At 39.0% G+C, this 14,010-nt stretch overlaps 1 protein-coding gene across 16 annotated transcripts in view; it reads left to right on the top strand.

Moving 5' to 3' along the window:
• Positions 1-14,010, top strand: part of PKP4 (plakophilin 4) — a 169,086-nt gene that overhangs the window by 65,114 nt on the left and 89,962 nt on the right. For all 16 annotated transcript variants that reach the window (XM_034425615.3, XM_034425643.3, XM_034425634.3 and 13 more), the window contains one exon: positions 1,034-1,146. In XM_034425615.3, coding sequence (XP_034281506.1) covers positions 1,034-1,146 — 113 coding nt within the window. The remainder of the gene's footprint in view (positions 1-1,033; positions 1,147-14,010) is intronic.

The raw sequence follows: 14,010 nt of genomic DNA on the forward strand, positions 1-14,010 counted from the left end.
TTATTTGATCCCTGGTTGGAAAGGGAGAAGTGAATGCACAGACAGTAGCTGTAATTACAAACCTGGTTAACTGATGAAAGCTTAAGGTGAATCAGCCAAGAATCCATCAGAATAAGTAACCCATTTGTTTAAAATTAGGAAAAGGTTTTCTGAGATGTTCCTTATATGCACCAGGAAGCAAGGTTTAATATCCTCTGTTCTGTTTCTTGCCTTAAACCCGAGTGGAGCCAGATAGTCGGTAGTATAGGTAGTCCTTGACTTACGATCACAATTGAGCAACATTTCTGTTGCTAAGTGAGACATTTGTTAAGTGAGTTTTGCTCCATTTTATGACCTTTCTTGCCTCAGTTGTTAAGTGAATCACTGGAGTTGATAAGTTAGTAACCCAGTTGTTAAGTGAATTTAACTTCCCCATTGACTTTGCTTGTCAAAAGGCCGCAAAAGGTGATCACATGACCTTGGGACACATCAGTGGTCATAAATATGAACCAGTTGCCAAGCATCTGAATTTTGATCACTGACCATGGGGATGCTGTAAAGGCCGTAACTGAAAAATGGTGATAAGTCACTTTTTTCAGTGCTGTTGTAACTTTGAATGGTCACTAAATGAACTCGAGGATTACCTGTATAAGCATTGCTTATCATTTAAGGCAGTTACTGAATTTATTGTACATTCTGTAACCAAAAACATAGAGGGAGAAACTTTTATAATAGGAAAAACTAATTATAATAAACTCACTTCAAGTCGTAAAGTAATTTGTATGTGTATCTAGGCCATTGAACCAAGAATAGGTGTAGCATGATCCTACCACCTGGCATTTTTCAGGAGCTGGGAATCTCCAGACTTCAACTTTTGAGCGATGAAAGTCAGTTCTTACCCATGGGTCCCTAACTTTCATTTTTAGATGAAAGACAAGTTAGTGCTTTACATATAATTGATATCTATCTCAGTAGAATCTTTTCATATGTGTGAACCAGTTTTTATTTTATTTGACCATTATCTAAATATATTTTAAATTGTTTTTAATTACAGGAACTCCAATTTCAAAGACTCACCAGAGAACTTGAAGTGGAAAGGCAAATTGTTGCCAGTCAGTTAGAAAGATGCCGTCTTGGAGCAGAATCGCCAAGCATTGCAAGCACAAGGTATCCATCCATATTTAATTTTCAAATTGTCAGCTACTTCTTTCAAATAAACCTTTATTTTTTTTCAGCAGCATGAATTATGAAAATCTTTCAATCTATAAATACCACATTCAGCATTATTTCATGGCCATTTTCTTGCCAGCTACCTGGGAATCATGGATTTAGCTCTGTAGTAGGGAATACATGTGACAGATTGGAATTGTCACTGGCAGTTCTCTCCGTGATTTGCAGTAGATCACTAACAAAACCCTCCAGCTTTCCTTGCTTTGAATGAAAGCACAGCAGTGGAAGAGAAAAGCATGAACTTCATTCGTTTTGAATAGCTATATTTTGACAATCATTCTGCTATAGAAAACAGATTTATAGGATGGGCAGCTGTTCTGAAGCTCCCTTATCCCTTAATTCTAGAAGTATCTCCACCCACAATTATTTTGCACCTCTGCTTGTGGCCTTTAGATTTGTAGAGAACACACACACTACAATGCACACAATTGATCTTGGACATCTTAAGTCTGTCTCTTTCTGCTCTTAAGATGTTGTTATTTGATTTATTCAGGGATTCAACAAAGCGATGTTGTGGCCCCACAGGATAATTCACTAAATCACATCAATGTAGTCTTGCTAATAGCAACAAATATTTATCTACACTATTAAATTAACTTCTGCACTATTAAATTAACTTTTGACTTGAAACATGGATACATTTGCCTCTGTGCAAAATCTATAACAAATTTATAATTTCAGTTCCAGATCATTCTCGTTTCTGTTAGAAATGTGTTAAAAAGAATGAGTTTGTTTCTTAAGCTCAACAATTGTTTTGGCTGTGCATATGAAAGAGTTGGAAACTAATGTACTGATACAAGCATATTCTGACTTTCAGACTTTAGAACCATCTTACAGCTCAGTATTGGATACAATACGGATCTGTGGCTTGAACTGAAAGGCAACAAGTCTAGTACCGTGATGGCGAACCTATGGCCACAAGTGGCATGCATAGGCCTCTGTGCTGGCATGTGAGCCCTCGCCCCAGCTGAGCTCTGCGCGTGGGCCTCCTGCCGGCCACCTGATTTTCAGGTCTCTGAAGCACTATTGTTTAATCAAAATGCAGTTAAAACAATATACAAGCCATGGAACAATGCCTCACAGGAGCAGATAGAGGTAAATCCTAGAGAGGTAGGAAATGCATCACTGAACAATGGAGATGAATGCTAGAGAGGAATAAAGCTGCATACAAGGCAGACATAACACCTGTAACAGCATAGGCATGCGGGGAAGGGCGGGGGGAGCATGGGGAGGCAGTATGCCACCTGCGTCCCTTTTTTGGTCCCAGGAGGCTTCAGGGAGACCTGCTAGGTCCAAAACGGGGCACAGGGGGGTCGCACGTGCGGGGTGGGGGAAGCGCACGCAGGGGGATAGCGCGTGCATCCGCAGGGGGTGTCATGCACGCATTGTATTGGTGTAAGCACACGCATGTTGTCGTGGGCACGTGCGCACACACTTTTTTTATTTATTTATTTATTTATATGCCGCCCTTCTCCGAAGACTCAGGGCGGCTTACAATGTGCTCAGCAATAGCCTCCATCCTTTTGTATATTTATATAAAGTCAGCTTATTGCCCTCACAACTGGGTCCTCAATTTACCTACCTTAGAAAGGATGGAAGGCTGAGTCAACCTTGAGCCTTGGCGAGATTCGAACCCTGCAGTAATTGCAGGCAGCTGGTCTTAATAACCAGCTTAATAACAGGGTGCCTTAAACCCCTGTACTACCAAGGCACTTTCAGCATGCAAGGACAAAAACGTTAACCATAGCTGGTCTAGTATCTATCTAATCTTTTCTTGTAGGGATGTTGTCTACCGTATTTTTTGGACTATAAGACGCACATTTTTTCCTCCTAAAAGAGGCTGGAAATTTGGGTGCGTCTTATATTCTGAATGTAACCCCGCGCGGTGCCCAAAATGGCTACCCAGAACAGCTGCTGCCATCTCTTACCCCTTCCATACTTCGCCTGCTTTAGTCACTGGAGCTCTCTCCGACTATCAGCTGTGTTTTTGAAGCTGTTTTTCATCCCCATCGCGAGCGAAGCGATTTTACGTGCTTTGCCTGCTTTTCTAATTGCTGCGGCCTCCGACAATCAGCTGTGCTTTAGAAGCACAGCCCCAACCAACCCCAATCTCAGAATCAGCAAGCAAACTAATGTGCTGGGACTAGTCAGATGAATACCTGGTATGCAGAATTTTTCCCCCCCGTATTTTCCTTCCCCAAAACTAAGGTGTGTCTTATACTCTGGTGCGTCTTATACTTTGAAAAATACATACCTCTTAAATCATCCTTTTGAGATTTAGTGATCATAACCTGACACAGTATTTTGGGATTTGTGCATCATGATATCTATGATTTTATTTTAGATTCTTTTCTTAATAAGCCCCAAACATTGCCTTCACAATAGCAAACTGAACCATCATTTCATTTTCTCTTTCCATATGCTTAAAGCATACTAGTTTATATGAAAAATAACATATAGCCTACCAGATACCGTAGTTTTGATTTGATTTAATACTTCCCAAAAATGTAGGATAAATATATGGTCATAATGTAGATGCTTTTCCAAGTTGAAGCATGAATGTTGTTATTATTATTGTTATTATGGATCCATTCGCCATTCACTTTGCATTTTCTCATATTGAATTAATTTACCAGTTTAATGTCCATTTCCCAAAATTGATTTTTTTTTTTTTTTGTGCTAACCATTTTAGAATATTGGAAATCATTAGACTTAACATCATTGCACATCTCAAGCACCAAATCATTCACAAGCAAGTCAAAAAATATCAAACCCAGATTATTCTAATGATAAATTTGTTTTAATCTACTTTTAATTTAGATTGACTATTGTTGCTTACATATTGCTATTTTTCTAATAGTTGCACTGGGGAACTTTGTAAATGTAGCCTATTTAGAATAACATGGAATCATACGATCTAGAGGTATTTGAATGCTTCATCAACCTTAAAAGAAAACTTGAAATAATTCAGCTTTTCATAGGTTCAGGCAGGCTTTTTCAGTACTTTCCAAATAAATTTCTGCAGCTTGATTAGGTTTGTAAATTCAGAATCACGACACCACTATATTTTAAACCTAACACCTGCTACTATAAACAACTGGTAATGATTATTTTTCTTTGAGTAGGTGGCTGTCCACATGATTAAGATAATGGAAGCTTGAGGGGGAAAAAACATTACCATGAAATTATGTCAATTTTTCATATGTGCAATTTATGTAATCTGTCAAAATTCAGAAGCAGTAATTTTTTTTAACCAGGAATCTCACTAATTATAAATAACAAGTTTTCATAATTGAGAAAGGAGGTACAGAGTGCAAGAGATTAAAAGTAAATACAATTATCGAATCTGAGGCTTTCGGCTTGAGTACTTCTCATTCAATATTTCTTCTATTATGTTAACAAACTCTGAACTTTCAGTTAGCAAAACAATCAAATATGTCTGGAGGTAGGAAATACCTTAAAATAATGTCCACACTTTAATGATTAATTAAAATGGATATGTAAAGCATTATGTTGATGAAATTTGTGTAGATTACCAGGATGAGCCCGAGGGAGGGATCAAGTGCATCATTAGTTTGGAGTCCCTTCGCACCCACAAGAGATCTAAGTCCAGCCTCTGTTGAATTCCATTGGTTCTTATCTATCACCAATTTCCCTGGACTATTAATAGTTCAGTTTCTTGTTTAGAAATGACATAAAATAAACTTCTACTTACTTGAACAACCCTGGTTCCTGATTTCTTGCACTTGACAATTTGTAGCTTATGAAAATGAGTACTGTTCAGCTATTACTGCCTCAAATTCAATATGCCAAAATATAAGTGAGACTTCGCCCTGTGGGTGCAAACTCTTTAAGATAGCCTTGCCTACAGGTTCCACAAATTTATAGTTTACTGTTGTATGTAAAATGGGAAGTCAAATGTTAATAATTTAACTTCTTGTCCTAATCATAATTGTTACAAACAAAAGGGGTAATATGCTGTTTTATATGTCAAATGAATGAGCTATGTTTGCAGTCAAGATGCAAAAATACAAGAATATTATTCACGTGATGATATACTTGCTGAGGTTACCATGGGTTGGGAATCCTTTTGATTTCCTATGTCAGTTTTTAAGTAATTGAGATTTTTACCATGTTTGTATATGAATATTAATCTAAGATAAATATTTTAAAACATTTACATAATAAAAATATTTTGCTTCTGGGAGAAATATTCTAAGAGATTTAAATTTCCATAAATGCATTAGACCTTATAGGAAGAATATGAGATTAAATCCAGTTAATTAAATAATGTGATAATTTCCTATCTGTCATACTATTTTAATAAATATCGGTACGGAATGTTCCCAATTAACAATAAGACCAAATATACAATCAGCATATAATAATGATTCATGCTCATCCATTTTAATACCCAGAATGTCCTTCAGTTGCCTTGCAAGATAGGCCAATGGTTTCAGTGTTAAATTAAATATAAATGGAATCAAAGGGCATCCTTAATAAGTCCCAAGCAAAATTTTGGTAGATGAGGAAATAATTCCATTTGTACTATTTCTAGCATAGGAACAAGAACACTTCAATCCACTTGATAATGAAATATGTAAGTTCATAATTGGTGAAAAATTTAAATTGTGCCATATCCAGGGAAACATCACTATAAATTTCAATTTTCAGAATACATTTCTAAGATACCAATTTACCTAATTTCCTATGAAACCAGACTGCATAGTCTGATGGTCAAAGGTAAAATCATCTGTAGGCTATCTGCCAAGATTGTTGTCAGAATTTTTGATACAAGCATTTAACAAAACGTCAGACTGTAGCTTGCACAGTCAGCGAAATCTGCAAAAAGATTGATAGAATGTCTGGTCCTCCAGCCCTATTTTTGTTGTGGAGGAATTAAAAGTTTCCTATATCTACCATATTTAATATACAGGTAGTCCATGACTTATGACCGTTCTCTCAATGCCCATTCAAAATTACAATGGTGCTGAAAAAATGGACTTGCGACTTATGCCCAAAGTTATGGCTCTAGCAGTGCCCCTGCAGTCACATAATCAAAATTCAGATGTTTGGCAGCCCGCTCACACTTGCCACCAAAGGGGTGCTTCTTAATTCCCCCCACATGCCACTTCAAAAATGAGGGAGGAAAGGTTTCCAAAGACAGTACAGCTTTAGCTATGCAGTTTTCGGAAACCTTTCAGTATTTTATCTACACCCAATTGAAAACCATCACAGCTCATGGTCCACAATGTATTTTATAGCAAGTACCATTCATTTGCACATCATGAAATCGGGAAACACTGTAAAGACAAGCAAACCTTATTAGAACCTTGACATAGTCAAGAATCTTCTTTCTTCTCCCATCCACTTTTCAATAAAAGAAAAATATAAAATATATTTTGCAGGGTCATATTCACCTATCATAATTTGTAAGCAGTTGGTGTTGTTTTAGTGCCCTTAGCAGCCTAGATCATGAGGTTGAAAGGTGGTAGCAAACTGACAAATAATGATAGTGTAATTTCCCACCGGGAATCAATGAAAGACAAGCAAAGAACCATTATGGGACAAGCTTAACACTTAGAAGGCAGGAGAGAGTGACCTGTCTCACCCCTCCAGCGTATAAGATTCTTGTGCTAATCATTTTTGATACTGAATTTAAAAATAATGTTTGTGGCTCAATTATTTCTGCTTAACTAGTATTGGGAAACTATTAACACTGCTCTGAATTTACCAAAAGTTCACAAATTTTGAAAAATGTTCTTGCTTTAAGATAAAGCATGGACCAACACCCAGTCATAACCAGTATGTACTGGAAAAATGTATCTCCCCGAAAAATGCAATTTATTTGGAGCAGTTCACTGAAGCAGTATTCTTGGAGCAGCCATTTTTAATTACTTGCACTCATTGCCATTCTGTTCACAAACCTGTAATGCCACAAGTCAATTTCCCCAGGGATGTAAAAACCCAAATTGTAACAATCCCTACCAACTGGAATTAAAAATGTATATCTAAATCTTCTTTAGAACATTTATACTTTGGGTAACTCAGTCAGGGTTCCTATTAAATAGATGCAGGCAGCTGGTTGCAACGACTTACTATTGAGGCTTTATGAACATTTTAAGCTGAATAGTTTTGAAATAGTGCTGGAATTACTTCCAAACTGTGGATTGTCATTAGAACAGGGTCTTCTCAAAGAAAGGTAGGTTATTTTGTTAACATTTTTGATTGTATACATAAACAATCCCAATTTCTCTCCCCCACCCCCGTCTTTATCGTACTTCCTCTCAAACATGTAAGTTAAACTATAGAAGATTAATATATACCATATGAATGCTATATAAACAGGATGTCAGGATTCTAGGTAATACACCCATAGCAAAAAAAACCTCTGAGGCAGGTAGATTCCTCAAAGAATAGTTTTATTGGATATATCAGATTGGCACAGTTCTGGTGAAAACCAACTCTGAAGGTTCCTACGGTTTTCACCTAATTAAAAGTAAAAAAAAATCTCCTTTCCCAAACAAACAGTCAAGGTGTCATCCGATTGCATGGTAACTTCAGTCCTCCTCTCTCTCTGACCACCTCTGGATGTCCTTGGCTCCCAGGAGAAAGTATTTTGTTTTGGCTACAAAACCCCAGCTATGTCTATTTCCCCCTCCCTATCCCTCAGCTCCAGTATGGCAACGCTGAAGCTTCAAAATGGCTCTGGTCAGGTCAGCTTCAGAATTGACATCAGATAGTTAGATATATATAACTGTCAGGGCTTTTCATTTAGGAGTTCAAGGTAAAATAGGTAGTGTTCCCTCCTATCTTTTCCCCACAGTAACTCCGTAAGATAGGGTGACCATCTGTGGATAAGAATGGATAATTAGTAACTGTAGACCATATTCTGGTAGTGTACTACCTTGTTTGGAAGTCTGTGTACAATTTAAAACTCCCATTTCATGTGGTATTTCAGGACTTTAAATTTGTCTTCTATAGCCAGAAGGATTTTGTGGGAATAGCTCAGAAATAGTATGATGGATAAAGCAGCGTCTTTATTTGATCCAGAAGTTTGACATCCATTCCTCCTTGAGAATAATATGTAGCTATCAATGCTGTTTTCTAATGATACACATCAGAGACATGTGCAGAAGGAATGCCTTCTGGCCCTTGCCCTGTTTAATTTATTAATTCCATAATTGAATCGTTGAACAGCTCAAACTATCACTAGATCCCAATATTGTATTCAGATGATACAGTTCTTGTTGCCCTTCCTTCTACATGGCTTAGAAATGTGATGAATGATGTAGTCCAATATTGCATACAAAACAGGGAAATCTGAAATCATAGCCTTTGCCAAAATGGTTAAGCTACAAGGTGGAACGTAAGAGTGGAACCCAACAGAGCAAACCCGTGCCTTTAAAAGCTTGGGATTGGTTTTCCATTCCAAGGGAGTTTGGAGGACTCACCATGATTGCTGGACAATTGTATGGAGATTCAACCTTATTGCTGCAACAGTGGCTCTAGTCCAAAGAAAATCAGGTTCACTGCTCATCCATGAGCCAGTCCTGTAGTACGTTTCATCTTTCCCAGCTCCTCTGTAAACTAAGGATAGCTTCAGGCTGCATGGCACGGGGGAGGAAGGCAATATAGGAATAATCAAGTCCAAAGCCCAAGCTGCCGTTTTATCTCAAGTGACAACCAAAGTCTCAGTCGGTTTGTGCAACCCTAACTCTTGAATAATTCCTTTTTCCCTCTGGCTTCATTAAGCCCCTGAGGAGAACCAGTCGAGTAGGTTCAGCCTCTCCATAATCAGGAGTGGCGCAGAGCATTTTTAGGAGATGAGAAATTCTCCCACAAGGCTGCGGAGTGGGTCAGGAGTGGGATGATCCAGTTAGTCTGGCCAGTCATTGAGTTGAATAGTTTTGGCCACGCCTCCTCATGCCTCCGTCGCCTCCAGTTTTATTCGACTCAGTGATCTGACCAGACGGAATTTCGAGTCTTCTCACTCCTGACACACTGTCAACGTTATTTTTGCTTCAAATTGAAGATTGAGGTTTCTGTGCTGTGTGAGCTGGCCACTTCAGTTTTAGGCTGAAAAAGCCGCTGCCGCCGCCACTCGCCCGCTCCACAGCTGATCGGGGCTAACTCTCCCATCGCTTCGCCGCTTGCATTAAGTGACGGCTATTTTTGCAGCACCAGCAGGCAATTCAATTCGTCAGCAGTTCCCTCAGTCAATAGCCACTGGAACCTCACCAGCGGCGGCCATTATCACGCCTCCAATATCATGCCAACGGTCACCATTTTGAGTTGATGTTTTCGGTGGCCATTTCTTTCTAGCACAATCATGAAGGCTGTCACACTCCGATGAAGGAGTTCAACCCATATCAAGGGGTTCTTATCTTGTTGTTGTTGGCGGCCAACGTAGCCTTTCGAGCTGGGCGGTCAAGCCTTATTACGGAGTGGCCATTTCCAGGCACGGTGAGTAGAATCACCATGGGCGGCCACCTTGCTTCCTTTGGGGCGGCCATTTTGTTACCACATCTCCACCTCAGGTGACCATTTTAAAAAAAATTAATTACAATTCTGCCACTGCAGTTTGCTTTCGACCATTCATCAGCCCCTCTGGTACTGGTCTGTCCAGATACCTGGAGAAGCTGTCCATTGTTCATCAGGAGCGCAGACTATTGTCCTCGCCCTTTTAGCCAGCATCTCAATGGCAGAACGGTCATCTGATAATAAGACCGAGACCAGCCACAAGGCCACTTCCAAGTCTGCTTCCGGCAAAAAATCTCAATCGCAGACTGAAATTAAAGACCTCCAATGTCGCCAAAGGGCACTGGAGCATCAATATTTGCAAGCAGAAAGGGAGAGAGCTGATCTTTTTTTTTTTTTTTTATTGAAAAAGTTTTCAAATACAAATTCCCCCCCCCTTTTTTTCCCCCTCTCCCTCCCCCTCCCTAACCCCCCCTCCCCACCCATCCCCCCCTGTGACTTCTTCATAACAAAAAAAAAAACCTAATTCATAACAGATTACTTACTCCCTCCTCTAGATATTGACCTTTACTTACTAAAAATATTATTAATATTATAACATCCCCCTTTATCCATACATATCAAAAAAGAGAAAAGAAAGGAAAAAAAAAAGACATTATACTATGACATTATAAAATAACTTCTCCACTTTAAAACTATACGATAAGTCCTACTTTAACATTTAATCTTCTATATATATTACTATAACATTCCAAAGCGGCCTTCCCCATAAAATCTAGTTTAACATTTATTCCACTCTATCCATTTCCTCCACTCCCCTAAATATAACACTTAAAAATCCCTTTTCTTAGACTAATCAATCTACTAAATAGCTTATTCACCCACTATCATGCAAAATTGCCATACACAACATTTCTTAACATCTTTGATTCACTGCCCACACTTCTTAAAAATATATGTCTATATTTTCCATTATATCTAAATAAAAAAAAAGAAAAGACAATGACTTTAAATTTATAATCCATATAGTATCTTCTTTGAGGTCTTTCCACTGGATTGGTAGAACCAACATCCATAATCGGGTAACATAGCTTACTGGTGCAACAGTTTATTCAGGATCTTCAATCATATCTGCCCCCATCAGTAGTAAATATCTTCTTATATGTATAAAAGTAAAAACAACCACCCGAGTGACATTATAATTATATTCCATATAGTAATAATTGTGGGTTTCATCAGGATTATTAATTCCCATCATCGTAGTGGGTAACAACCCGATCTTCTGCATGCCCCAGCATAATTCTCTTGCCTTGTGATTCAAGATAATATAATATGTTTATCAACACAAAAAGAAATTCCAAAATGGATAATTCAAATCCATCAGTTTAAGGCTCGTTTCACGTCCCCAGATTACGGCCATGCAGAGATCTGCCACAAACCTCAGGATGATATTAACCAATACGTCGCCTCTTCTGTGTTTACACATAATCGTTCGTATTTTAAAAATCACTGGCTTCACTGTTGCCCGATTAGAAATTTCTGTTTTTATGCCACCTATTTCTTTTTTTTTCTTTTCTTTTTGTGGGTTTGGTTTCCATCCTGGTTCCCTTTCTATAAAGTGTGTATCATCTGGTCGGTTTTTATTCTGCTTTGTAGATTGGTCTTGTTGGTTTTGCTTTTGTATCTCATATTTCTTTTTTATCCCTTGTATATCCCCTAATTGGTTTCCATGTTTATCCTTGCCTTGATAAGTCATCACATTAGGATTAGATGCCTCTTCTCTCAAATTTGTAGATAGTCCAGCTGGGGTATCCAATAAATCCAAAGGCAATTCATCTGGTACAGTCTCTGTAATTCGATATTTTACCTTTATTTCCGGCTCCTTCTGCTTATCCTGTATTATACCTGGAGATGTTAAGTTCATTTTCAACCTATTTTGATAAAATTCTTCCGCTCTTTCAACAGTATTTAGCTGATATCTTTCTCCTTGGTATCTAAATATAATACCCACTGGGGCGTCCCACCTGTAGGAGATATTTCTCTTTTTTAACTCATTCACCAAAAAACCAAATTTCTTCCTTTCCATCAATATCTTAGGTGGAAGTTCCTTGTAAATCCAAATCTTTCTTCCATACAATTGCAAATTAGAATTGAAGGAGTTTTGAACGATATTATTCCTAATCTCCTTATCTGTAAAATAAATCACCACATCTCTAGGCCATTGCCTTTGCTTAGCAATCCAGGAGTTGATTCGATAAACTGTCGATCCTACAAAACACTTCGTCAGGTTGAACCTTTAGAATCCCAGCTAGAAATTCAGAAGATATTTTCCTTAAATCATCTCTATTATTTTCCTGCAAACCTCTTAATCTTATCGCATATTCTGTAAAATTATATTGTACCATTAAAATCTCTTTTTCAATCTTCTGTTGCAGATTTTCTGCATTACCATACTTTTGATCAGCATCCATTTTAGGTTTTTCTTCTAAGCTATTATCCTGAGTGTTTGTCAAATCATTTTCAATTTTTTGAATTCTATTGTCCAATTTATCTTGAATTTCTTCCATTTTAGACTCTAGTACATTAGTATTTGTGTCCAACTGTATCATAAATCCTGTAAAACCATTAACCACTTTTGAAAATTTTTTCTCCAAAAAATCAAACTTAGATTTCACCAATTCTTTAATTTCCTGCTTAAATTTTTCAAATTGCTGATTCACAATCTCCTCCCTTCTTTCAATCTCCTCTATAAAAAATTCTATTATATTAAAATCAGGTTTCTGAGACTGAAGAATTAAGACTTGTTCCTTTAAGTTGTTGGTGGGGGGATCCCCCCCCTTCTTGTTTATCTGACTTTATGAGTCTCAGTGCCATGTTTCCGCCCAGGCAGGCTTTGTTAAAAAAAAAGCAAGAAAGAAAAAAAAAAGGACTTCTTTCCAATCAACAACAATATCAGGTCTCCAAGGGAAAAAAGAGAGAAAAAGACACAGGAGCAAAGTTTTGTCTACAAATGTAGCCAGTGGTATTTATTCCGCTACATTGTAGTAATAGAAAACGGAAAGACTTCCCTTTCAGCCTCTCCTCCAGCCAACGCCATTTTAAAAGGCTTCTTTTTTTTTTCCTCTTTCTTTTCCTCCTCTCTCTTAAGTAATTTAAAAAAAAAAAAAAATCAGTAAAATACTTGCAGTTCAATATTACAGGTCCAGCTCACATTTTCTTTGAGTAGTCTGTTAAATTTGCAGGCTTGCTTTTGACGCCTGGCTCTGCATCAGCAGAGGTCTCCCAAAGCCCGGAGCGACGGCTGGGGATACGGGACATCTCATCCGCTCCGTCCCAAAAGTAAAAAAAAAACTTTTGGGACTCCGCAGAGAGTTCTACCCACCCCTGCCGGCTCTATCTCCGTTTCCTCATGGAAACGGAGTTTTTTCGAGCCGCCATTCCGTTGTGAAAGCGGCTCTAACAGGCGTTGGAAGCTGACGATCCCAAAGGAACATCTGGCAACGGCAAACAGCAACCCGGAAGTCGGGAGAGAGCTGATCTTGAGGCTTCCACTTCAAGTACCCGCTCTGGTTCTATTGACCCGGATGCTGATGATAACCTTGACCTCTCCAGAGCTTTGTCCCCAGAGAGAACTGACCAGCAATGTTCTGATTCTCCATCTTCCAAGAATCAGAATAAAGGGGACCCCTTCGCTTGCGCAATTACCCCTCAGGGACCACTGGCACTACCACCTGCCCAGCATTCTAACTCACTGGAATTGCAAGATCTGCCAGAGGCAGTCCAAAATTTGATTGCCAGAGCCATCTCACATGGCATTGCTGCGGGCATCCAGGAACACCGCTCAGCTTCTGCGGTTTCGGAAAGCCTTCATTCACGACGCACCCGAGTTTCGCCTTCTGCCAGCCTAACTGGATCCCCTGATAGGTCCCCAACGAGATCTAGGGGTAGCGCTGACCTCAGCCTAGATGACGAGCCACAGAGAGATAATGATCTCTCTGATGACAAAGGTGCTTCCCCGGATGTTCCGGCCTTTACGGGCCTATTTCCTCAGGGACTCTTCAAGTCACTGCTGCACAAGGCGAAAGTCACTTCAGGCCAGTTCCGTTGTCAGAAATGACTCAATTCCCACTCCTCCCATAGGAGGCAGGCTGAGCCTCTTTGTAGACAGGTGGGCCCGCATCACATCTATACCATCGAATTCGGACTCCCGTTGGAATTCCTTTCCAGCCCCCCGAACCGCTTCGTACCATGCCCTGTCTCCAACTCCCTTCACAAACGCAGACTCATGGAGCTTGCTATCCAACATCTCTTAGACATCAA

This window comes from Pantherophis guttatus, chromosome 1 (assembly GCF_059756535.1).
Source record: "Pantherophis guttatus breed Tessera chromosome 1, ASM5975653v1, whole genome shotgun sequence".
NCBI classification, from domain to species: Eukaryota; Metazoa; Chordata; class Lepidosauria; order Squamata; family Colubridae; genus Pantherophis; species Pantherophis guttatus.